At 53.4% G+C, this 26596-nt stretch overlaps 1 protein-coding gene across 2 annotated transcripts in view; it reads right to left on the bottom strand.

Annotated features, from left to right (window-relative positions):
• SLC6A17 (solute carrier family 6 member 17) overlaps positions 1 to 20758 on the bottom strand; it is a 34380-nt gene extending 13622 nt beyond the window's left edge. For both annotated transcript variants that reach the window (XM_075540294.1, XM_075540295.1), the window contains exons 1-5: positions 20476 to 20758; positions 15379 to 15536; positions 11859 to 11985; positions 11092 to 11273; positions 9518 to 9628 (exon numbers count right to left, since the gene is read on the bottom strand). In XM_075540294.1, coding sequence (XP_075396409.1) covers positions 9518 to 9628; positions 11092 to 11273; positions 11859 to 11985; positions 15379 to 15536; positions 20476 to 20758 — 861 coding nt within the window. The remainder of the gene's footprint in view (positions 1 to 9517; positions 9629 to 11091; positions 11274 to 11858; positions 11986 to 15378; positions 15537 to 20475) is intronic.
• Positions 20759 to 26596: the final 5838 nt, after the last annotated feature.

The following is a 26596-nucleotide window of genomic DNA, read 5'->3' as shown; positions in this document are numbered from 1 at the left end:
ACCAGAGCATGTACACTGGTACAGACCAGAGCTGGAAACACACGGAATCCAGGACAGATAAACTCCTCAGGACCAATAATGGGAGTAGCGATACCAGGAGGGGAAGGGGAAGGTGGGGTAGAAAGGGGGAACCAATTACAAGGATCTACACATAACCCCTCCCTGGGGGATGGACAACAGAAAAGTGGGTGAAGGGAGATGTCGGACAGTGTAAGACATAACAAAATAATAATAATTAGTAAATTATCAAGGGTTCATGAGGGAGAGGGGGTGGGGAGGGAGGGGAAAATGAGGAGCTGTTACCAAGGGCTCAAGTAGAAAGCAAATGTTTTAAGAATGATGATGGCAACAAATGTACAAATGTGCTTGACATAATGGATAGATGGATCGTGGTAAGAAGTTGTACAAGGCCCCAATAAAGTGATTTAAAAAAAAAACAGAAGTGCTGAGTAACTGATTTTATGAGAAGGGGCAGTAGGAGGCCAAGTGAAGTTTAGAACCTCTAGCCTTTGCCTTCACCTTGGTGTTCCCTCTGCAGGGGATGCCCTTCCTCCTGCTGGCTTTCTGGAGAACGCCAAGTCATTTCCAAAACTCACGTCACCTCTTCTGGTGGCTCCCGCCTCTCGCTGTCAGCTTCTTGTCACTGTCTTCCTTTCAATACAGTGTGTCCTGACTTCCTCCTGTGCACCTCTCTGAGAAGGGCACCTGCCATGTAGAGGCCAGTTTGAGTGGGGAGCAAGAGGAGCGAGCTCTGGGACAATGGCTGGCTTGCGCCCCAGGCGAGCAGAGGGACCGGCAAGGAGGAGCTTGGCACACCGGCCCTGCCTTTCCGGGCGCAGGTGGAATTTCCTGGAGCGGGAAGATCCTCAGGACTCTCCAGTTCTGCCTTCTAAACCTTGCGGGTTTTTATTTCCCTTCTCCTCCCCCTCCCTTCATTGTTTTCTCAGACATCTCAGTGTTGATCTACGCACGTCAGTTGTTCTGAACATTTTTACGCAAAGACCCAGGCCCATTCTCACCCCTTCCTAAATCTTACCCCGGGGTCTCCGTCAGCTCCCGGGCCCCCGCTCACATCACCAAGGAAGGTGGTCAGCCTGGGAAGGCAGCACACCCCCAAAAGCCAGAGTTGCCTCAGTGGCCCGGGGAATGTCTCAGGGGACAGGCAGGGTGGTCTTCGAGCCGGTCATCTTGAAAGGAACGGAAACTGTACGACTGCTCACATGTCTACTTGTTGTCCGGCATTCTACATCGGCGCCCACGCCGAAGCCTCTCCGAATCAAAGTGAGAGGCGGCTGTAACTCACGCCGAGGCCAAGCCGCCAAGCCGGCGGTGGGGTCGAGAGGCCCCATGGTCTGACAGTTGTGTAATGATGCAATTCGGCAGTTGGGTGGCGATGTCAGGTGTTCACCCTCCACCTTTGCCTTTTCAAAGAACCACCTGGGTTGAGACCCTCACTATGTCAGTGAGGGGGGGTGTCCTTTTGTCCCCTCCTGTCCACTGGGATATAGCTACTGTCTTTTTCACATGGGACATTTCAGATGGAAAGCGCACCAGTGGGGAGGGCAGTGCCATGCAGTCCCCCTGAGTGCCAGCCAGTGGCCCGCCCTCCTCACCCTAAATCGCTCCTGAAGCACACTGACGGAGCCGTCTGTCCGTATCAGGCCACAGGAAAGCGCCCGAGAGAGCCAGAGCTCGCTGGGCCTCTGAGGACAGAGTCCTGCGTGAGTGTTCTCTGGGGGCCTGGTGGAGGGGCACTCTTGATGGAAATGCCCCACACTGCTCTGGGGGGTAACTGAGTCAGGGACCTCCGGTGCAGAATGCCAGTTTTTCCTCAAGGTGAAAGGGACCCTCTCCAGGGTTCCTGGGGTGATGTTTCCATAACTTGCCGGCTTCCCTGCAGACATCGGATGTGGCCACCAGGGGGCACATGGGAAACAACCTTCCCTCCCTGAGGTGCCTGCTCTGAGGCAGCGATGGAAGCTTCCGACTACTTCCTGGCTGAGATGACTGAGTCACTTCCTCACCCAGGGAATGAGGTGTTTCAAACCCTTTCATTCTGGGTCAACTGTTCTCCACCACCACCCCCGCCCCTGCAGAGAATGTCCATTTCCCACCCCAGAATTACTGAGTAACGTAATCCCCAACCCAACCCAATTCTGACTTAGAGTGCCTGGGCATGGGGTTTCTGAGACTAACAATGTGCACGGGAGCCGACAGCCTCTCTTTCTCCCTTGGAGCGGCTGGTGGGTTTAAACCTCTGACCTTTCGGTTAGCAGTCCAACCCCTAAGCCACAGCACCACCAGGGAGCCGTAAACAAGACCCCCAGGTGCTTCACACATGATTGTGTCCAAATGTAGATGTGTGCCCCGGCGGTGGGGGGGTGATTTCTAACGTTCTCTATCATAGAATGACAATACTAAAGTGAACCAGAAACGTGTGTGAATATATATATATATATATATATATATATATATATATATATATATATATATATATATATATATGGATAGATATTGGGCTCACAATTAAGATCACTTGGTTTTTAAGCCAGGACCCTACTCGAAATTCGCCCTCATGAAGAGATCACAGGAGATATGGGGGCTTTAGCAACGTGCGGTGAAGAAGCCAGACGGTGTGCGGTATCAGAAAGAATAGCATCTTGGGCCTTACAGGCTTGTCTTCCAACAAGCAGACATCCATGGGAGGCATCAACCACGCACCGGCCTGTGGGATCCAAGGATGGTACGTAATACAGTGCAGATTCGAATGAGGGAATGGTATCGCGGAAGCCCACAGTCCATTTGCAGGGTCCCTGCGTGGGTTAAGCCTGCAGTGAATATCCATCCCCTTTGGCTACGGTTGAGGAATGTGTTGGCTGGATGACAGACAGCGATCCCTGTGAAGTCGATTGGGCAGATGTGGTTAGGTTGAAGGGTAATATCTTATCATTTGATAGTCCCTTGGGGCCTTTTTAAAGTTGCTTCAGTTTTTTTAAGTATTTTCTGCTCGCTTTTTCCATTGAGGTTTTTCTGTTTTGTCTAGTCGTGGTGGGTTTCCGTTGTTTGCTTGCTTCCTGTTTGTGTTCTGTCTGATTTTCTGCATAAGAAATCCAGGACAGGGCAAGCCATGGAGACAGTAACTGGATGGTTAAGGACCAAGGGCCATGGCAGGGGACGATGTGGGGGAGTGTGTGTGCAATGGGGAGCCAGCCGACGAGCATGAGAAGAAAATGTTCTGAAATTGATTGTGTCGATGATTGCACAAGTCTTCTTAATATGATTTAAAGAACAAATTGTATGATCTGTGAGTTGTGTATCAGTAAAACGGTTTCAAGAAAAAATGCAGCTTGAGATTCAGTGCACCTGGAGTGGAAATTCTGGCAGGAAGCCCTGGTTCTGGGCATTTGACGCACAAAGATCCCCTTTGAGTCAATACACAGCAAGTGGGCCCCTGTGAGCAGCAGGGGACAGACACTCCCACCCCTGTGTCCCAGCTCTGCGGCAGCTCCAGCGGTGCAGAGCCAGACGGGCCACGAGACACCAGATGGCTCCCATTGCCCAAGAACAGAGTCACCTTCGCAGGGACTAGTATAAAAATAGCCAATGCCTGTCGGGCGTGCTCCACTCATCAGGCGCAGTCCGACGTGCGTGCTCTCCTGACAGCCTGGGGAGGGGGTGCCATGGTGCACCCCGCCCTGTGGCTGAGGACACCAACGGCTGGGGAGGTCAAGGAGCTGGCCCACTCCAGAGCTGTGTCATTGCCGCCAGCAGCTGCTGGCCCAGAGGAGGGGATTCTGGAGCCACCCCGCCCCACCCCACCCCCACACTGCCTCATGCCCTGGCTGCAAAGCACTCGCACTAACTGTGGGGGGGGGGGCGGGCAGGAGGTTTCACCACCAAGCTCTGCACCTGCGACTTTAGAACCTGCACAGACCCAGTCTCTCTTTTCTGACCGTGAACGCACACCCTTGATCCTGGCACCAGGGTGGCCTGTAGCCTGGGAACATTTGCTTGTGGAGACCCTAGAAGGGTCCACACCACCTGCATAGCTCAGGCTAGGCTGCACCCATCCCCACCAGACTGGCAAAGGCACTGAGAGGCCGTGATGTTGGAAGGCCCGGGACATCTGGGTGGAAGACGGCAGGTGGATGGGAGGATGGGCAGACAGGAAGACAGGGAAGCGGTTATATTTTCATGGTCATCAAGTTGATCCGGATTCATGGCGACCCCCATGGGTGCAAACTAGAACTGCTCCACAGGGGTTTCAAGGCTCCGACCTCTCAGGGACCTTCGAGTGGATCCGAACAGCCAGCCTTCACTATGGATCAGAGCTCCACCCGAGGAAAGCCACGCTCCTCACACGGAGACCAACGAGCAGCATTAGCAGACGAAAGCTGTTTGTGATTTCATGTTACTTAGATCCACAATCAATGCCCACGGGAGCAGCAGGTAAGACATCAAATCAAGTAATGCCTCGGGCGAATCAGCTGCATGAGACCTCTTCCAAGGGAGAGAGGCCAAAGGTGTCCCCCTGAGTCCCAGGGTGCGCCTGATCCAAGCCACCGTGTCTTCAGTCACGGCTCAGGTGCCCAGGAAAGCTGGACCACGAATAAGAAAGACCGAAGAGGGTAGATGCGTTGGGATGGTGGGGTGAGAGAAGAATATGGGAGGTTCCACGGGCTGCGTGAAAAATGAAAGGGAGAGGGGAAAAAAACCTGTGTCGGAAGGAAAGCTGCCGGCATGCTCCTTGGGAGAGAGGAGGCTAAGATGCCATCTCGCCCACCCTGGACATGTGGTCAGGAGGGCCGGACCTGGAGAAGGATGTGCTGCCGGGTGAGGCACCCCCCAGGTCTCTGACTTGATGCTTTTACGCCAGCATCATCTCAGCTTCCAACCCACGCCCACCTCTCACCTCTCGGCTGAGGAACGGGAGACAAGGCAGCGGGAGAGGGCGGTCACAGCCCGTTCTCTCAGAAGGTCAGACTACCCAGTCAGCGAAGGAAGCAGGAGCTTACCTGTGCTTATTACTGCTCTGTAGTGAACATGTCTCCACAGTCTGTCTCCAACCCAGCAGCTTACCCACAGTCGCCCTGCTGAGACTCTGCGGATCAGGTGGCAAGCCCAGATCAGACCCCCTCTCTCACGTGGATGCTGAACTCCACGCCTGTTGTTGACTTGGAGCATTTGGGCTCTTCTCCCTTCCATCAGCACTTTCTGCTGCTTTGGGATCAGGATTTTGGCTTTTTAAACGTTGTGTAATTCGATGTGGTTCTTGCACTATTCACAGAGCTGTGCTGTCCCTACCATCAATTTTAGAGCTCTTTCTCACCCCAAGGCCCCCTGTGCCCAGGGCTCTGCATCTATCCCACACCTGGCACAGCCTGTCGCTCAGGATTTGCTACTTCTGGGTATTTCATTCAGATGGAGCCGGGCAGAACATGCGGGCTCAGAGCTGGCTCCTCCCCTCGGCCTCTGGCGCCTTGCTGCGTCCGAATAATACGCCCTGTGTCGACAGATCGCATTATTTGCATTCATGGGCGGCCAGATAATTGTTTCTTTTTTTTGCTCTGTACCCATTCATTCTGTTTGGGATGAATGGGCGACCTACAAACATCCAAACGGCCTGCCCCCTCACCTCCCTCCTGTCGTCATTCGAATGTCACCTTCTCAGCAGGGCCTTCCTGGATCCTCTCCTCTGAGACCTGCAGTCCTTCTTGTTCTGCTGTTTTACACCTCAGTAGCACCTTTCCACAATTTTTGTCTTGTGTAGCTGACAGCCTTCCACTGGAGCGTAAGCACGCCGAGGGCTGGGCTGTGAGCCTGCTTGGTTCACTGCTTGGTCCCGGGGCCGGGAATTGCCTTCCCACACCTGACGGGCATCCGCGACGGTCTGCGAAGCGAATGGCCCGATGACGGTTGGTCGCCTGAGTTACTGTCAATCTTCTGCTACTCTAGCCAATGCTCGGGAGGTCACTACCCCAAAGCGGAGTTGTCGAGTTGAGAGGCATTGACAGTGATCGTTTTGATAAACACCCCCGGGGAAGTTTGGGTGATTAGGCGACTAACCATGACCTGCAGTGTCATGGTGAACAGATCACAGGATGGCTTGCCAGGTGCCCCACGCTGACCAGGGTTATGAGTTGGCTAGAGAGAAGGTAATTGTGCAAGCCTTTCAAGCAGCCTGCCCACCAGTCATTCATGTCAGCTGCTGGCCCATGGAAGGTGCTGGTGGGTTAGCCACGGTATCTCGGCCACGGAGTCATCGCTGGTTACACATGGGGCCGCTAACTGCAAGGTCAGCAGTTCAGAACTGCCAGGGACTCCTGGGGAGAAAGGCGAGGCTTTATCTCCTATAAAGAGTTCCAGTCTCAAACGACCTACAGCGGCAGCTCCACCCTTCCCACTAGGGTCACTGTGGGTCAGCAGGGAGTGGTTTTTGTTGTTGTTGTTTGCTGTGTTCTGTTTTCAGCAGGTCAAACTCTAAATTCAGGGTCGGGGTTCCCTCTGAGGTGGGAAGGGGATGAAGCTACACCGTCACTTGAACAGGTACTCCTTACATGTGTTCGTGGCCTGAAATATTTCACGTTTACAGGTTTTCAAGAGGGTCTGGATCGAGTGGAGAGCAGTACTGTGTAGGCCCAGATGGGAAGCCAGTCAGTTCCTCTGGCTCCGGGCCTCCGGTACCGTGCACACAACCCCACCACGGGCCAGGGGAGACCAAGGGGCTCGCCACCCTTCTAAATAGACGGCATCTCGTAACCTTAGTAAGAAGGAGAGCAAACCGATTGGCACCTGTCAACCTGGTTCACAGAATTAGAGAAGAGAAAAGAGGGAGGGCTGGCTAGCCTGAAGGCCTTGCAAGCAGTGCGCCAGCGAATCAGAAACAACGTGCCCTCCGACCACACTCCAGCCTGCGACAAGGAAAGCCGAAAGCCCCTCTTCAACCCCGGCGACCTAGTGTGAGTAAAAAGACTAAGTCCAGGTCAACTAGAACCTCGCTGGGAAGGACCATACCCTGTTGTCCTGAGTACCCCAACTGCAGCAAAGGTTGCTGGAAAGAAGGAACCCAAACTAACGCTGGGAGACATCTCGGGACAAGGACTATGTATACCCCTTGGGCGTATGCTCCCTTACTAACTAACAACCTTTGTATTTTAACGCACATCATTCCGCAGGTGTATTATCATTCAGGAGAAGGGGGGCGTGAACATCTTAACCTTGACTCTCACCACTTCATGGGACGTTTCCAACGCGCGCCTGTGTTAGTCCCAGTTCTGCTAGCACTAGGGTTGCTGGAGCCACCACAATTGGGAGCACAGCCCTAATACAAGAAGGGGCTGACTTACTTCCCTCAGCCTGCAAGTTAATCATGATCTCCAGGCTCTAGAAAAGCCAGTAACTGCTCTTGAAACCTCCCTAAGCTCCCTAGCCGAAGTGGTGCTACAAAATAGAAAAGGCCTAAACTTGCTGTTTCTTAAACAAGGGGGTTTGTGTATGGCATTAGGAGAAGCATGCTGTTTTTATGTAAATCACTCTGGTGTAATTAAAAAAATATATAAGTCAACTCCAAAAACAACTGCAAGATAGAGAAAAGGCCCTAACCAGTCAAGAAAACTGGTATCAACAGATGTTTTCAGCCTCTCCCGGGCTCACATCTTTACTTAGTGCCATTGCTGGGCCCCTTATTCTGTTCGTACTTGCCCTCACTGTGGGCCCGTGTGCGTTCAATGCCCTTCTCAAGTTGATCAGAACTCGCTACAAGATATCAAGTTGATGGTTCTTAAAACCAATTATCAGGTTTTAGCAAATAAAGAAGTTAGGGAATCAAGGATTTGATTTAGTTACTAGAAGAGGAGGGAATGTTACGGCTTAATAGAATAAAATAATTTGTCTTAAGTTACTCCATTTTGAAAAGCTGAAGTGCCACCCCCATTCTAAGAGAGGTACGTTATCTTGGAAAAGCAAGTCACTGTGACCTTACAACTCTCTACTCGTAAATGTGAGCAAGAAGTTTTGCAAAATCATCTGGTCCAAGATAAGCTGAGCAGGACGTGCTGAACTGCCCGCATCCCTGTTATCTTGTGTAAACACCCTTTCCCATTCCTTGCTCTATCCGCTCGCCTTGCTGGTTTTAAGTGTATAAAAGGGAAAGAAAAATTTGGCCAGATGCTGCAGTGTTGGACCCTGCGTGGCCATGCTGTAGCCCAAATCTGGATTTGTCTTTTTGTCTTTCTGTAATAAAGTTTTGCTTTGTTACTTCACAAAAAAAAAAAAAAAAGAAGAAGAAGAAGGAGAGCAAACCAAGTGCACGCATTCATTGATTGTGAGTCTGGAAATCATGGTCAAAGCCATTCCGGGCCCTTCTTTTCCATGGCATTTTCACCCCTCAGAGAGCTAGGCTCATGTGTGCTTTGTCTTATTTTCCCTTCTTAACAACCCGAGACGGCTGGTTCCCCAGCTCAGGATGCACTTTCCTGCCTGCAGAAATTCACCCAGGGCTTCATCAAGCGGGCCTGTGTGGTGGCTCCTCTGGAAAGCTTAGATGTTTCATCCAAGATTGCCCGGGGCGATCACCATGTGTGCCGTGTCTGGTGACTGTGGGGTGGTTGATGCCCTGCTGTTGCCCCCCCTCTCCTCCCCCGCAACATCACAGCGGAAGACTGGAGAAGAGAGGAGGAGGGGGGCGTGGAGACCCCGGCAGATCTATGCGCTTCTGTCGGAGTCGCCCTGTGTCAGTGGTCACGTGCATGAGTGCCCAAGAACATGTGTGCAAGCTGTCAAGGGGGAGGGCTGGAGCTGACCTGCCGACCTCTGCCCTAACCCAGAGGGGTGGGGGCAGGGAGGGGTACAGCAGCTGGCTGCTTACTCATCGGCGGGCATTTGGAGGGGGACTTCGCAGCCTGGCCAGCTGAGGTGGCTCATGTTCCCTGCTCAGGGGCACCTTGATGGGCGTGCCCATCTGCAACTGAAACTGACTCCTTAGTGGCTCCAGCCAGCTGCGTCCCGTGGTCTGAAGGTCCCAGAAAGGCAAGGCCACACGTTGGCGAGGCCGCCTTGAGGACACCTGGGTGCTCCTCTTCGCCACGCCCGCACCTCTGCGGCCACCCCACTGTGAGCCTGGTCCCGCTCTGCTCTGTCCTCCCCGCTGAGTCCAAGGGGAGACAGACGTGAAAGCATGTGATGTGGTTCCCATCACTATCCGCCCGAGTGGTCATCTCTTGGCAACAGTAAGCTCGTTGCCCCGCGCAGGGAATGACCTGGGATTCCGGGCGAGCTTCCTCTCAGACATCTTCCCTCCAGTGGTGCTGTCAGGGAGCCCCTCGATGAAGCCCCCCACTGCCCACTGCCCAGGGCCACACAGGCCCAGCACTCCCCACCATGTGCTCCCCCATCCGGTTCCCTGTTGTCTCTCATCCAAGTCCTGCCTGCTCCCTCAGGCTTCTCTCAGCTGCCCCCTCCTCCCTGCAGCTGGCCAGTTTGCCCTGTGGTGGGGGCAGCTGCGTCCCGAGCCGCATACCTTGGGGGTGAACATGTGTAGGATGCCGTCGATGGCCCCTCGCAGCAGCAGCCCCCGCACCAGGAAGCAGGCCAGCACAACGTAGGGGAAGAGGGAGCTGAAGTACATCACCTGCAGAGAGGACAGGGACACACCGTGGGCCTGAGTCCCTCCCGCAGTGGGCACCCACCCTCATCACAGCTGGGCCCCACGAGCCTCCACTGATGGCAAGAGAGACAGAGCCCTGGCACCCTGGGCCCGGGACCAATCCACAGCATGCCTGGCTTTCAGCAGAGGTGGAGGCAGGAGCAGGGCCACGCTGGCGTCGGCCTAGGCTGGTGTTTTCCTTTCAAGGACTGGGGGGGCTGGCCCAGGAGTTCACGTCCCCCCCCCAGGCTTCAGGGCCACCAAGGGGTGAGGGAACCCTTTGTTCTCCCTTCTCATTTTCCATGCCTGCTGTCTGTCTATCCCTACCCCCGGGGATGGGGGGTTGGTGCCCCCAAAGCATCTCCCTGTCCTTAGAACTCCTTCAACAAAAGACCTTTGGGAGGTTACGGAGGCAGATTCCCAGCACGCACACACAAAGCCCCAGATTCAGCAGAAGGTCCTGGCCTCTGTAACTGTAGCCGGGACCATGTGCCTGGTGCGGACCTCACGCAGAGGGCAAGCTCAGAGAACGCTGGCTGCGCGGAAACCAATCCCGGAGGGCTGTTCCAGCAGGGCGGAGGGGAGGGGGCGTGGCGGGTCTACTTGAGTTTTGATCCTGCCTGGCTCATTTACCAGCCATGTGGCCCCGGACTACTTATGTAAGCTCAGCGTGCCCCCCCCCACTACCACCTTTCCCTTGTCTGTAAAATGGGTAATATTCCTAACTCGCCCGGTGGCTGTGAGGATACCACACATGTTCATGCATGCGGCAGTGCCTATCACATGCCATCAAGTGTCAGCCAGTCGGGGGTCCTTTGGGAGTCTTCTCTTCCCATCTGGGTGACTTAGCTTTCTCTCAGGTCTTGGAGGTTGAGACTGAGTGGCTGTGTGGCCTGAGTCAGGCAGCTTTCCCTCTCTGGGCCTCACTTTCCTCAATTATAAAAGGAGTGGGTTGACATTCAGGAGGATCTCAATGCCCTTTGCAGCCCTGGCACTCATTGAACACCAGTATGTGATGGGTAAGAAGGGGCCCTGATTGAGCAGAAACCCACAGCCCACCATCAGACACTGGTACAGGGCAGCCCCCAACATCCCCAAGGCTCTTCCTGCACAGCACGTGCTGGCTTGAGTATCACTTTGGCTATAGACTTGACAGGCTGCTGGCTTGCACCCTCCAGCCCAGAAGGCAGAGTCTAGATTCCAGCCAGCTGTCCCTGGGCCCATGCTCCTGGTTTCCGTTTCCTTTAACGTCTGCTGAGCACAGAGGCAGCAGGGCATGGGGGAGCGAGGTCCCTGGAGGCACCCTCTTGCTCCACATCTAAAGCACCATTGTCCGGGCGTCCCCCGCTGCTGGGAGACAGTGTCTGCACCCTGAGCCCCCCTCCCAGCAGAGCCCACCCCTCATTCTCAGACCCTCTGCCATGTGGGTGTGGGCACCCCTTACTCACCTTCCCTGAGGACTGGATGCCCTTGACGACGGCCATGCCCACGATGCTCCAGGCCACCAAGAGGCACAGCGTCATCTTCCAGTTGAGGCCCCCGCTCTCAGAGATGGAGTTGGAGATGTCCAAGGCCTCTCGGTACCAGAAGTACGTGGTGGCTGAGCTCTTCTCACACTCAGCCTCCACCACTGAAAGGCAGCCAGGGCCCCGACCTCAGTGGGCAGCAGGGAGGGCTGGCTGGACCTGGCTCATCCAACCAGAACCCAGGGCTCCTGGGGTCCTCACCCACGGCTCCCTCCAGGTCACGCCCTCATTGGGATGAACAGGCCTTAGTGTTACTTGGAAAGGATCCTACGCTTGGGCCTGGAGACCTGGATTCTCAGCCCAGCTCTTCAGTGACATGGTTGCGGTGGCTGTGGGAAGGTCTCCCGTACACCTCAGCTTTCCCATCTGCGAGGTGGGGCAGCAACCTGGCCCCTGTAGATGGCTAGGATGGTGTCAGTTACACAAGGCAGCTGACACACCAGTGCTAGAATGTCCGGACTGCTGCCCACACTCATTCTTTCACTCAGTTCCCACAAGCATCCTGCTGGGGTGCACCAGAGGGAGGTCTTCCTCGCCAGGGGGCATAAGTGAGATTCAGAAAGGTTAAGTGGCTTCTCTAAAGTGGCCCAGTAAATGGGTGGCATCCCAATCACTATCCTCAATCTCTCACACTTTTTGCTGGGAAAGAAGCGGCTGGGGCCCCTTAGGGGCTGGGGGTTCACACTTGCCTGAGACCGACCCGTTCCTGACGACAGGGCATTCACTCCAGGGCAGCGGGTACTGGAAGGACTTGAAGAAATAGAAGACGCTCCACCCGATGATGACATTATAGTACAGCCCGACAAAGAGGCAGACCTGCAGAGAGAGGCTAGCGGTGGAGGGGAGGCCCACCCACTCTCCACTGCAGACGCCCAGAGCTCAGTGCAGCCTCGGGGAGGGGGACCATCCTCCGAGACCACAGGAGCCGCCGAGGCTCCACCCACTACTCTGGTCTCCAGGGGATTCCGAAATAAATGTTCACTGGTGAACACGTGTCTCCTTCAAGCAACAAACTCCAACCATGCCGATCCTTTCCGGTTTGAAATCCTTCCAAAAGGCTGGAAGCACTTCCCCGGAGGCATTTCCTGAAGACTCAGAATCAGGATTGGGCAGAGACACCCTCGGGGCTGGGGAGGCAAGCTCAGCAGTCTGCCCCTTGGCAAATAGGACCCCAGACCGTGCCTGGTTTTCAGATTTTCTGTCTGGATGTTGCTGATTGGCTTCCCACGTCCTCCCTTCTGAGGACACTGTTCTCCCTCCCCTTGCTTCTAGAGAGGTGTCTATGCTCCAGTCTGGCTTCTCAGCTGTCGTCCGTGCCTAGGCTTGGAAACGCAATTGCTATCCCGGGCAGGGTGATTTGGAAGGAGAGGGCATGGGCTCTGGCTGAGGGGGTGAGGGCTTCCTGGGAAACAAGGCATTGTTCCCTGCACAGTGGTGTGCTGCATCCTTGGTGGGTGCTAGAGGCCCCTTGTGTCACCAGGGGCTGTACTGGCTTGGCTGCACATCACTGAGACTCCGTTTAGGGGGAGAGCCTTCTGAAGACACCTGAGCTGAGCCCCGTCTCATCTGCAGGGGCAGATGCTCACACAGCAAGCCTTACGGGGACTGGGAGGGGACCCTCATCTTTCACTGGACGCTTCCCAGGCTCCCATACACTCCTGCATATACCCCCAGCAGGGGGGCATGGGGCTTGGTTGGGTCTCTAGGCAGTGCAAACAGCGTACACCCTAGGCTGTTAACCAAGAGGGTGGCAGTTCACGTCCACCTTGGAGACAAAACCAAAGATCTACTTCTGGAAAATCAGCCACCGAAAATCCGGCGGGGCACAGTTAGTTCCCCTCAGACACAGGGGGGTCACCACAAGTTTCCCCCGCCCCAAAATACCACACTCGATGCTATCCAATTGATTCCAACTCACAGCGATCCTATAGGACAGAGTAGAACTGCCCCTGTGGTCTTCTGAGGCTTAACTCTTTAGTGGAGCAGAAAGCCTCATCTTTCTCCTGCAGAGCAGCTGGTGGATTCAAACTGCCGACCTTGTGGTTAGCATCTCAATGCATAGGCACTACATCCCCAGGGAAATTGGTACTCCTAGACCCTTGGGGAGGTGATGCCCTGGGTGGCAGCAGTCTGCCACAGATCCTCCTCCACTTTCAGGCTGAGGCTGCATGGGTGGGCTCTGCTGCCAGGCTTGCGGGAGAAAGGCTTCCTGGTGTGAGCATGGGTGTGTCTCCAGGCTTTGTCCTTAATGGGCATTCAGGTTCCCTGCCTCCATTTCTGAGGAAGCTTTGTGGCCCTCTGGGAGGAGCCGGGACCCTCACGGAGTCCCCACCCAAGGCCAGCAGGATCACCCTGTCTCCACTGTTCCAACTGCCTTCCTGGGTGGCCACAGGAATCCTGTTTGAGCCTTCTCTAACTCTGCTCGTGGACAGAGAGAGACGGCAGGAGAGCCTGAGTCCTGGGAGGCAGGGAAGGCAGGCAGCTCAGCAAACCCGAGGGAGAATCTGCTGCCTCCAGTCTCTACTGTGAATGTTCCTCCCCCTTGACCCCCACCCTCTGGGAGTCGCACACCAGGTCTGATCAGGAGGGAAAACCTTCAAGGGGAGAACTTGGGGGCAGGGGCGGGCCAGGATGTGCTCAGAAAGAAGGAGAGTACATCCAACTGGAAGTCATCGGCCTGCCCAGCAGTGAGAGTCCCTTCAAGGTGACCATGACAATGCATCTCAAAGAAGGGCAGTTCCAATGAGCTCCCTCGGGTTTCTCGTGGATGTTCCCAGGAGAGTCACACTCCCACAGAGCAGGAAGCAGGGCAAGAGACAGAGAGGGAGGTTCGTGAGCAACAGCAGCGAGGGGCCTGTGTGCGGAGTGTCCCCAACAGTTGAGATAGACGGCTCATTTTTTAATTCCCTCCGTCCCTTTCTCACGGTTCGAAGTGGTCCTTCTAGAACTTGGTCTTACAGAACGGACTCCAACACCGGCACCTCTCTACGCCTCTGGGATCCTGAGTTCTGCTGCCCCTTCTTCCTCATCATTAGGTGTCCCTGTGCTGAATTCTGGGTGCTCCAGACCCAGCCCCCTTCTTCTCCGTGACTTGGGCCACATTTCCGGGGACTGTGCCTTCCCCGGCTGGCAGGGGATCATTAAGAGGGACCCACACTGGGGGCTTTGATGACGGTCCACCAGCCCTGAAGGTCGGCCTCGGGGCTGCCTCCCGCCTGGCCCATGGTTCTCTGTGAAACTGTGGTTGCTCCTGAACTGGAAGCTACTCCTGAAATTGTAGGGACTGGAAACAGAATGGCCCAGCTGCGAGAGGAACGTCTCACCCCGTGGTGGCTTCTTCACGGCAGAGACATGGCATCGGCAAACTGAACCCACATTCTAGTCACAAGGTCCGAGGAAAGTCCCCAGTTTCCTGAGAAGTTCATAAAGCTACTCATGCAGAAGTGTGCACAGGCGGCCGTGGCCCTTGTCTTGTTAATGTGCGTCCTGGGGTGTGACTTGTCACTGGACGCTGTACCAGCTTTACTAAAACAAACTATGTATATATATGGAGAGACCCCAAAAAAGGGGAAAAGCTCCGCCGGGCAGAGCTTTCATAGTATGCAATTTTCCCCTGCGAGGCGAGCAAGAATGGAACCGCAGATTTGACAAATGTATGAAGTGTAATTGAGAATACTTTGAAGGTCATAAGGTTGTTTTGTTAAAAAAAATTACATCGTTTTGAAAAAAAATCTGGTGTGTGTGTGTGTGTGTGTGTGTGTGTGTGTGTGTGTGTGTGTGTAAAGCAAAGAAAATGGCAATGAGACCCTGGAGCTGAGCTGCCTCTCCCTGACCCCCTTGCTGAGACAGTGAACCTGCACTTTAACCAAGGCAAGAGGAAGGGCCTGTCCTTAGGGAGGGGCAGAGGGGGGCGGGTACAGGGCACAGTGTGTGAGAGGTCCCCAGGTCCCCAAAGGGCTCAGCCTGAGGTGCCTCCCTGAGCCCCTCAGAAATGTGTCCCAGCTCTCCTACTTAGCACCCACTTCAAAGGAGGCATCCTGTTTAAGGCAGTATAGCCACCTTTCCATTTCCTGGGACCCCAGCTGAGGGCCCCCTCCCTGCCCTTGGCCCAGCCCAGGCCTCTGGTCTGTAAAAGTCCTCCTCCCAGGAAGCCAAGAGCATCCCCGTTGCCCCCCATGGAGCCATCCCCAGCCCCCCACTGTAACTCACTATGCAGCTGGAGAAGCCGATGCCCCCCAGGCGGGGGCACACGTAGTGCCAGACACCGATGCTGCCGCGGCGTATCCTCTGGCCCACTGCCAGCTCCAGGAAGAACAGGGGGATCCCGATGATGATCAGCAGCACCAGGTAGGGCACCAGGTAGGCACCTAGGCGAGGAGAGCAGGGGCGTTGGCGAGCCTCCGGAAGACACTCAGGGAAGGGAGGAAGCGGCTGCTCTTTCTCTAACTCCCACACACTACCCAGTCCTTGGGCTCACTGGGGCCCACCCCACCCTGGCCCACACCTCCTGGCCACCATGTCCCTTGACCCGAAACACTAAGGGGAGGGCCCCAAGTGCAGTCAAAGCCGCTCGCTTACTCGGCTATGCACAGACAGACAGAAGGACACAGTCACCTCGTGATGTGGCTGTACGCGCCCTTCCCTCTGGCCACAGCAGCTGACCTGGGTGGGGGCCCCTGCCCGCTCCCCCGCCACCAGGACCCCAGACACAATATCCCCGAGCGCCCGGTGCTGACTCAGCAGATTGGACAGCTTCAGGGGAGCGGAGCACAGCCGCTCTCCGGGACGGAGGATCTGACCAGACTGCCCATTAATCTACAGCTAATTGGGAGGAACGGGAGAGAAATTAGCAGCTCAGGGAAGCGTAGCCAGAAGGGTCATAAAGGGGAGGATGGCTCTCGCTCAAGATTCCAGATGATAAATGAACCTGGCTGTCCCGGCCGGCTGCAGACACAATCTCGACTTCAAGTGACAGGGCGTTTAGCGGGAGAATTAAAGTCGCCTCCAGACACAGATGAGTGCCCCCGAGGAGGGCTGTGCCCACACCCGCCGAGGCTCGTCAGCAGCTCGGGCAGCCCAGCCTGCCCGCTCAGCACCTCAGGCCAAGCCCCCCAGTGGACTCTCCTCACACCGCTCCTCCCACGACACTACCTCCTTGTGCGCCCCAATCTGTCAGTGGAGCCTCATGAGATGCTCACATGCACGCATGCACACACACACAGCCACCAAAGCACACACAAGCCCAGGGCTTGTAAAGACAGGGCTGGGCCCAGTGGAGCTCATCAAGAAAGGCCTCCCAGGGAGGGGCGCCTTGCCCCTGTCTCAGACCACAGACCGCAGCATCTGACCCAGGAAGCGCACACAGCTCATGGCCCACCGCGCTCCAGCAGGGCAGGGTCCCACCCTGAGACCCCTGGTCTGGCTTTAACTCAGTCTCTAGTCTTGGGCTTGGGGACAGGAAGAGGAGGGATGGATTTGCTTCAGGAAGACAACAGGGTGCAGCCTCTTGGGCGTTGTTTCACCCTCGTGTCCTTGGCCCGGCCACAGTGTGGGGTAGGGAGATGGGTGTCGGCTGTCAGTGGAGTGGGCCAGTCCACTCTGTGGCTTTTCTCCTCTCCCCGCGCCACCAGTGGGCGAGTCTGGGGAGGGCTATGCAGAGGGCCAGCCTGCAGGCAAGGCCATGCTGCGGCCCAGCTGCCCAAGGGGCTCAGCATCTGTGGCTAATTAGAACTACTCCTGGAGCAACGTAACAAGACCCTCTTCCACCTCAGATAACACACTTTGGGGGCCCAATGGGGCTTCTTTTGCTGTTTGGGGACCTCAGCTGATGAGTCTGAACCCCTGGAGCACCGGTCAGGGTCTCAGGAAGTCCAGCAGAGCACGGCCACAAGACCCCGTGATCTCTAACAACCCGTGCCTCTGTCTGCCCTGGCGCCTTGGCAAACCCTGCAGCCATGACTAAGGGTGAGAAGGTCACCTTGATCTCAGGCCGCGGAGCTACATACTGTGTTAAGAGCCAGAACCTGGAGTCGACCTCCTGGGCTTGAATCCTACCTCTGACACTTCCTAGTTGTGTGACCTCAGGCAAGTGACTTGGCCTCTCTGTGCTGCCTGATTCTGCCAGGTATAAGCCAGGACAGACTTAATGCCGTCGAGTCGATTTTGACTCAGGTACCCACTAGGACAGGACAGAACTGCCCCTGTGAGTGTCCGAGACTGTGAATCTTTACTGGCGTGGGAGTCCCCGCCTTTCTCCCGCTCCTTGAAAATACACCATCTCTGATGTCGGACCCTTGTTGGTTGACAAAAATGCCATCTTATATGGCTCAAGCCTGTTCCTCCGGCCCGGGCTTGCTGTGAGGGTTACAGGAAGGAGATGCTTGCACGTGACGAGCATATGTTCTTTCTCATACAAATCAGGAGAAAGCAAGAGGAGGCCAACTAACAAGCTGCCAGACAGAGATACCGTGAGCAGCCAGGAGAGCTCGGCGGGGCTGCAGGGTTTAGATGCAAAAGTGAGCAAAAGTGCCACCCAGGACTGGGAACTAGAGAGCATCGTCCTCAGAACACATCGCTGCTGCCGCCTCCTCTTGATAACTGGCTTCCCAAACATGCTCAGGCTGACTTACTGGAAAACCATCAGTCCCTGGGGGGGCTCTAAGCAAAGGTAAGAAAGGGATTCCAGGAGCCCGAGCAGACGAAGAGAAGCGGTGGGAAGGTGGGATGGAGTGCTGGGAAGCTGGGGCCACGGGAACTGTCCAGCCGTAGTGACCAGCTGGCTTCTGCCAGAGCACTGCCAGTACTGAGTGTGCATGCATCGAGGGATGCTATGATTCCGCCCCAAGCGTTAGGACACGCGTGACCACCTGAAGCCAGAAAAGACAAGGTAAAAATTCCTAGTTGGAGCCCCCAAATGTCATGCTTGCCAGTTATTTGGGGGAAACTCTGAGCCCTGGTGGTATAGTGGTTACTCACTGGGCTGCTAATTACAAGGTCAGCAGTTCAAAACCACCAGCCACTCCGCAGGAGAAAGACAGGCTTTTTACTCCCATAGAGAGTTCCAGTTCAGAAACTCACAGGGGCAGTTCTACCCTGTCCTATAAGTTTGCGGTGAGTTGGCACTGGCTGGGCGGCAGTGAGTTTGATTTGTGTTCGGCACGGTTCTGAACATCACACAGAGCATAAAGGACACTGCCCGCCTGTATCTGAGGGCTGGCTTCGGGATGGACTGACACCCACACCGTGATACCGGATTGTGCCGTGCCAACCCTGGAGCCCAAGTGCATGTGGAGGATATATGATGCCAGGCTGGGAAGGCAGAAACCCATGATCTGACTCAAACACAAGGCATCAAGCAGGCCAGCACACACCTGCCCTGCAAGAGAAGCTAGAGAGGAGATGTCCCGGCCAGGCTGTGCTGTTGGCCCAGGGAAGAAAGTTCTGGAAAGGAGGAGAATGGCCCTGAACGGGGCTGCATCTTTGGGGACAGCCGACCTGGAAAGAGTCCCTGAGAGCAGGGAGAGACCGAGTGTGGGGCAGATGCCTGCAAAATTGAAATGTGGCAGTCCCAGGGACAAGATCGCTCTCAGTTGCCGCAAGTCACTTTCTCAGGACCAGAGGGCTAAGCTTGGAAACACGCCTGCGGGATTTCTTGTTTATTTTCCACTCGTTTCTCCCTCATGTTGGAGAAAGCTGCTTTTGGAAAAATTCAGCCTGCCTCTGAGTTGTTGGGGGGCAGGGGAGGGTGGAGACAAGTCCTAGGGGCATCTGCCTATCCCACAGACTGGGAGTGCTATGGAGACCAGATCCTTGAGGTAGATGAAAGACAGAGGCCAGCAGGGGTCCCCCCACCTGGCAGCCAGTCCACATGGTGGGTAAGGGCTTAAGTCCTGGGCCAGGCTCTCTCAGATGTGAATCCTGACCTTCTCACTGGCTGGGTGAACTGAGGCCAGTAACCTGACCGCTGTACACCTTGGTTTGCAATCGCTAAAATAAAGACAATAGTTCTTTTCTCACGGAGTGTTGGGAAGTCTCAGAGAGTTCCTGAGCAGGTGGAAGCAGCCGAAGTGGGGGCTTTGGTTGTTCAAAAATGCTCCGATATTGGTAGTCTTTGGGTTAACTTGTGGGCAAAGGACGTAATAAGGAAGCAAAGAAATCCCTTGCTTTGGGCTCTGGGAAAATACTCTTTGGAGTGAGTGGGGTGCCTGAGCCTGGCCCTTCCAGCCACAGCTGGGGATCCAGGCTGGCCAGACCAGAAAGATGCACTTGGGAGGCTGGCATTAAGTAGCCTCGGAGGCATGGTTTGACTGACTGGCCAGGAAAAGCCTGGAGAGCTTCCTGGTTGTCAGGGAAGGGCGGGTGCCCTCTGAGGCACAGCTGGTCTGCACTGGGAACCTCCCCACACTGGAGCGGTGCACTTTGTCTGCAAGACGGGCCTGGCTTGCTTCCTTTTCCTGAAGACTCCAGTGTATTTTCTGAGTTGGTCCAGTGCATTCATGAAGCCAAGGGCAGTGTCACTTGATTGACAAGGTCAAATCTAGTCCTGGGTGGTGGCACACACACACAAAGGGGCTGGCTGGTGGTGGGAGTTAGACGTGGAGAAGAAGATGCGGACAGCCTCAGGTTCATTTCCGTCCAGGAAGCAAATACCCTGCACCTACTGTCCATGACGTGTTTAGAACCACCTAGTAAGCGTCCAGTGACTCGTGGCCTCCCTTTGTCTTTACTAACTGCCAGCTAGGAGTCCTGACGTGCCAGTGGTTACGGGATGGACTGCTAACTGCAAGGTAGCAATTCCAAATCACCAGCCGCTCTGTGGGAGAGAGATGGGCTTTCTACTTCGGTAAAGCGTTACCGTCTCGGAAACTCACGGAGGCAGCTCTCCCCTGTCCTATTGGGTCACACTGAATCAGAATTGACTAGATGGCAGTGTGCTTGGTTCTCTGCTTCAGTTACTGCGCTAACCACGTTGCATGTGAAGCTCTTTAAGCCTCCAGCTCTCTGGGGAAGCAGGAACCGCCTTCCGCCTCATTTCAACAGCTGCGGCACAGAGAGGTCCGGCAGCTGGTGCCCCCCCACCCCACCCCCGGCTCCCAGGGCTGACTGGGTGAACGGGGATCTTCCTTCGGTCAGTTTGGGAGCCAGAGTCCATATTCTCATCACCTTGCTCTGCAGCTTTGGAGAGCTGCTAACGTTTGCCATGGCTGTCCCAGGGGTGTCTCCCCACCAGGGCACCGGCCAGCCTCCCTTGTCCCCCACAGCCCACCCTCTGGCTGGGCACCCAGGCCAGGCAGAGCTGCCTCTTACCTCCCCCGTTTTTCTGGCACAGGTAGGGGAACCTCCAGATGTTGCCCAGGCCCACAGAAAAGCCAATCTGGGCCAGGATGTACTGCAACTTGCTGTTCCAGGCCGGCCGGTCCTCCGCCGACTCCTCCTCGGCCGCCTTCTGCTTGCCGCCCGCCTCGCCGGCCACGTTCAGGACGCTCTGCTTGTAGTCCACCGGCTCCTCCAGGGCCAGCAGGTCAGCCACCGACTCCGTGACATGCTCGCTGCTGTGCTCCCGCTGGGTCACCTTGCTGTTCTTCGGCATTGGTGCCACCGGGGCTGGGAAGCCCTGCTCCGGAGCACACAGAGAAGGCAGGGCTCAGCCGTGTCAGCTGCTTCTCATCCAGGGACCTGGGGACCCAGGCGGGCGGGAGAGGGTGAGCCGGGGCACTGGAGCCCAGAGGCCACAACCCAGATCCACCCCCCATCACACTTGGGGGTGGTCAGCAGCTTCGGTTTCAAACTGCTTTTCTTTTTTTCAAGATTATTTTATTGGGGGCTCTTACAGCTCTTATAACAATCTCTCTATCAATTGTATCAAGCATATCTATACATATGTTGCCATCATCATTTCTAAACATTTACTTTCTATTTGAGCCCTTGGTATCAGCTCCTTTTTTCCCTCCCTTCCCCACCTCCCACTCTTGTGACCCCTTGATAAACTATAAGTTACTATTATTTTCATAGCTTACACTACAGGCTGTCTCCCTCCCCCCTTCGGTTTCTGTTGTTCCTCCCCCTCGGGGGTGTGTGTGTGTGTGTGTGTGTTGATGTGTCGATCATTGCGATCGTTCCCCCTTCCTCCCCTCCTCTCCCCACCTTCTCCTTACCCTCCTGGTATCGCTACTCCCATTTCTGTTCCTGGGGGGTTATCTGACCTGGACTCCATGTGTCGTGAGCTCTGACCTGTACCCGTATACAGGCTCTGGTCTAGCGAGAACTGAAAGGCGGGACTAGGTCATGATAAAGGGGGGAGGAACCCTCAAGGAACCAGAGGAGTATTCCTCAGGCTGCTTTTCGGTCCGAGTAGAACCTGCCTTCGCGGGGAGAGGAGCTGAGGAGCTCTGGGTCTGCAAACTCAGTTTCCCCACAGGTCACCCCTAAACCTCATCAGAAAAGCAACCTTGATGGGGAGCAATATGCAAGATCCACGCCAAACTCACTGCTGCCCAGTGGATGCCGGCTCATAGCTACCCAATAGGGCAGGGTGGAACCACCCCCACCAGTTTCCCAGGCTGTAACTCTCTATGGAAGTAGAAAGCCTGTCTTCCTCCTGTGGGATGGCTGGTGGTTTCAAAATGCTGACCTTACGATTAGCATCCCAGTGTGTAACAACGACGCCACCAGGGCTGCCATGATGAAAAGGAACAATATCAATCATAAACATCTTTATTTAGGTTTAAGGAGCCCTGGTGGCATCATGGTTATGAATTGTGTTGCTAACTTCAAGGTCAGCAGTCCGAAATGACCAGCCACTCCGTGGGAGAAAGACAAAGCTTTCTACTCCCATAAAGAGTCACAGTCTCAGAAACTTGCAGGGTCAGTTCCACCCTGTCCTACAGGGTTGCTATGTATCAGCTTGGAATCAAAGGCAGTGAGGTTTTGTTTTGTTTTGAGAAGACTCAAAGTCTTTGGGAAAGAGGAGAACACAGGGATCTTTGAAGTCAGAGAAGTGTTTCTTGCTGTATGATGGTGGACACATGGCATTAGGCACTTGAAACCCACAGGACAGTAGAAAACAAAGAGTGAGACCTGATGTGAACTCAGGTCCAATCCCCAGGGCTGGCTCAGTACCAGGCAGCCTTCCCACCATGCAAGGTACAACGAGGTGTCAACCCTGATGAGGATGGGAACTTTGGGCTTTGGCTAATGACAATGCACCCTGTACCCGCCCCACCTCATTAGCTCCCATTTTTTTATGTGATTAATTATTTTATATTTGTATATATATTTTTCTCTTTTAAAAATCATTTTATTGGGGTTCATACAACTCTTATCATAATTCATACATACATCCATTGAGGCAAGCACATTTGTGCATACATTGCCATCATCATTCTCAAAACATTTTCTTTCTACTTGAACCCTTGGTATCAGCTCCTCATTTTTACCTCTCCCTCCTCCCTCGTGAACCTTGATAATTTGTCTTGCACTGTCTGATGTCTCCCTTTATCCCCTTGTCTGTTGTCCATCCCCCAGGGAGGAGGTTATATGTAGATCCTTGTAATCTGTTCCCCTTTTCTCCCCCACCTTCCATTTCCCCTCCTGGTACGGCTATTCTCAATATTGGTCCTGAGGGGTTTATCTGTCCTGGATTCCCTGTGCTTCCAGCTCTTATCTGTACCCATGCACATGCTCTGGTCTAGCCAGATTTGTAAGGCAGAATTAGGGCCATGATAGTGGGGAGGGGGAAGTTGTATGTTTCATCGGTGCTATACTGAACCCTGACTGGCCCATTTTTTCCCCCATAACCCTCTGTAAGGGGATGTCCAATTACTTACAGATTGGCTTTGGGCCTCAACTACACACTCCCCACCTCATTCACATTGTGATTTTTTGCTCTGGGTCTTTGATGCCTGATACCTGATACCAACAACACCTTGTGATTGAACAGGCTGGTGTGCTTCTTCCATATGGGCTTTGTTGCTTCTGAGCTAGATGGCCACTTGTTTACCTTCAAGCCTTGAAGACCCGGTGTTGTTGATATCTCCACAGGGAGAGGGACCAGACTTCAACCCAGTGCTCCAAGACAAGAACGCAACACACTGACATGAAGCAGGGAACCAATAGAGAGGCCTGAGGGGCCGACCCCATTAGCAACTAAGCAGACAGTCACCCCCTCCCCACAGAAGAATTCATTTCAGAGGACAGCACCAAAGCTACAGCTCAAAGAGAGGGACAGGTCTGATCAGAGCACACAGGAGCACAAGAGTGGGGGGGGGGGGCGGGAGGAAAGAGTGAAGCACAACCTGACCCACCAAGCCCTGAGGACAATATTTCTGCTCAAAGCAGCCAATGCCCAGAGAGAACCAAAGAGCCGGCTCCACCACGAAACATGACGTTCCTCAGGGACCCATAGCACCACGGGCGACAACACTGGAGACACCAGGCAGGAACTGTGCCCGCTCTGACATCACCACACCAAGGCGAGACGCTGGGGGCATGCAACAGAGCAGCAAGGAGAGCAGAGCAATGAAGTCCCAAGGGAACACCAAAAATAGACTGTGGGGCCAGGGCATTGCACCCCATCAGACTCCACTGGAAAACACTAGTGAAGGACAACAAATAGACCTTGAACTATTTATAGACTCTTCTTTTTTTGTCATTGGTTTTTGTTTTGCTTTGTGGTAGCTTTTGTTTTATATTCTAGTGTTGCTTTGTTTTTCTCAGTCTTGTGTTTGTGCATATTGTTGTCTCTGCATGTCTATCTGAATGGGATAGGCAGATAAGCTGGAAGAGAGAACAATGGGACGACAGTTGGGGGGGCCTGGGAAAGGGGGAGTCAGGGGAAAGGAAGTGGTGTTAACAAAGCCTGGGACAAGGGAACAAGTGATTGAAAATCAATGGCGAGGAGGATGTAGGAGGTCTGGTAGGGCTTGATCAAGGGCAATGTGACTGAGAGGAATTACTGAAACTCAAATGAAGACTGAGCATGATAGTGGGACAAGAGGAAAGTAAAAGGAAATAGAAGAAAGAACTAGGAGGCAAAGGGCATTTATAGAGGTCTAAATACAGGCATGTACATATGAAAACATATTTATATATGATGATGGGGAAATAGATCTAAGTACATATATTTATAGGCTTAGTATTAAGGAAGCAGATGGACATTGGGCCTCTACTCAAGTACTCCCTCAACACAAGTACACTTTGTTCTAATAATCGGGCACTCTGAGATGCTCACCTTCCCAACACAATCACTGAAGACAAAGCAGGTGCATAAGCAAATGTGGTGAAGAAAGCTGATGGTGCCCGGCTATCATTAGCTAACACTTTGTGCCCCACCAATGTGAAATGTTAACGGGAAGAAAGCATCCAGGGAGTAAGGAGCAAATGAGAACTCTGTATTTCTGGTCTAGTTTTCTATAAACCTAAACTCACTCTCCCCCACTTGACTGTTAGTTTGTCATACTGTGGTGGGTGCCAGTGTGTTGCTGTGATGCTGGACACTATGTCACTGTTATTTCAAGTGTCAGCAGGGTCACCCAAAGTAAACAGGTTTCAGTGGAGCTTCCAGACTAAGAACAGACAGCAAAGAAAGCCTGGGTGCCCCATTTGGGAGGAAGAAACCACTGAAAACCTTATGCATAGCTTCAAAGAACTGTCAGATACTGAAACCTAACCAAAGGAGACAGAACATTGTCAGAGATACGGCTGGAGGATGGGCCCCTCAGGTCTGAGGGTACTCAAAATGTGACTGCAGGGGAGCTGATTTCTTGTGTCTGTGTGTGTGGGGGATGACCATGGTGATGTGAGTCTGGTAAAGCCTGTAGTAATGGAGTCTTCCAGATCTTCCATTTGCTGATGGAGTATGATTCAGGTAAAGAGAAATAGCTGCAGAAATCTTCTGATGATTGGAGCTTGGGACTGAGCAAAGGATGAAATTAGGAAAACTGGAAGAGTTCAAAAATGAAAAAGAACACAGAAAGATCGATATCCTAGGCATTCGTCAGCTGAAATGGACTGGTGTTGGCCATTTTGAACCAGAAAAGCATGCGATTTCCTATGCCAGGACAACACTATCAAGAGGAATGAGGAATGGTGTGGCATTCGCTGTCAGCAGGGATCTTGCAAAACCCATCATGATGTACTAAGCTATCTGTAATCAGAATGTGTCTATCCGCATTCACGGAAATCCAGTCACCACAACTATTCTTCAACTTTTTTTTAATTCTTCAACTTTATGCACCAACCGCAAAAGCTAGTGATGAAGAAATACAAGATTCTACCGATGACTTCAGTCGAAAATGGATCAAACGCGCAATCAAGATGCATTGACAGCTATTAGTGATAGAGCCTGCCTTCGATTCAAAAGTTGGAAGCTAAGAGGAAGGAACAGTCATTGTAAAATATAGAGTTGCTGGTAGAAATGAAGTTGAAGATCTCATGATAGAATTTTGCGAACTTGACAACTTGCTCATAGCAAAAACCTTTTTCAACAACAGAAAAGCTGACTACTATCCACATGGATTTCCAAGACGGAATACACAGAAGTCAAATCAACCGCATCTGGGGGGAGACACGATGGAGAAGCTCAATATCAGCAGCTAAAAGCAGACCAGGGGACGACTGTGGAACAGACCATCAATTGCTCCTATGTAAGGTCAGGTTGAAGCTGAAGAAAATTAAAACCAATCCACATGCGTGAAAATGTAACCTGTAGTCTACCCCATCTGAATTTAGAGAACATCTCAAGCACAGAGCTGAGACAGTGAACAATAACGACAGAAGACCTGAAGAGCTGTGGGAGGACATCAGGACCACAGCTCATTAAGAAATCAAAAGGTCATTAAAAAGACAAGAGAGAAAAAAAAAAAAGATCAACGTGGATGTCAGAAGAGACTGGAATTTGCTGTTAACTGTAGAGTAGCTAAAGCAACTGGAAGAAAGGATGAAGTCTGAGAGCTGAAAAGAAAATTCCAAAGGGCAGCTCAAGAAGACAAAGCCAAATATTATAATGAAATGTGCAAGAACCTGGAATTAGAAAACCTGAGAAAACACACTCGGCATACCTGAAGCGGAAAGACCTCAGGAAAACATTCAAGCCTCAAATGGCAATTTTGAAAGATTCTATGGGCAAAATATTAAATGATGCAGGAAGCATCAAGAGAAGATAGGGAAAAAATGCACAGAGTCACTGTACCAGAAAGAACTGGTGCACATTGCCAATTAAGGAGGTAGCATATGGACAAGAACCAATGGTGCGGAGGGTAGAAATTAAAACTACACTGAATGCACTAGCCAAAAACAAGTCTTCAGGAATTGATGGAATACCCATGGAAAACCGAAGAAGCACTGGAAGCACTCACTCATCTACGCCAGGGAATTTGGAAGACGGCTACTTGATCAACTGACTAGAAGAGATCCATATTTGTTCCCATTC

Source organism: Tenrec ecaudatus, chromosome 1, assembly GCF_050624435.1.
Source record: "Tenrec ecaudatus isolate mTenEca1 chromosome 1, mTenEca1.hap1, whole genome shotgun sequence".
Lineage (NCBI taxonomy): Eukaryota > Metazoa > Chordata > Mammalia > Afrosoricida > Tenrecidae > Tenrec > Tenrec ecaudatus.
The sequence above is the reverse complement of the archived record's forward strand: the minus strand, read 5'-3'. Positions and strand labels throughout refer to the sequence as shown.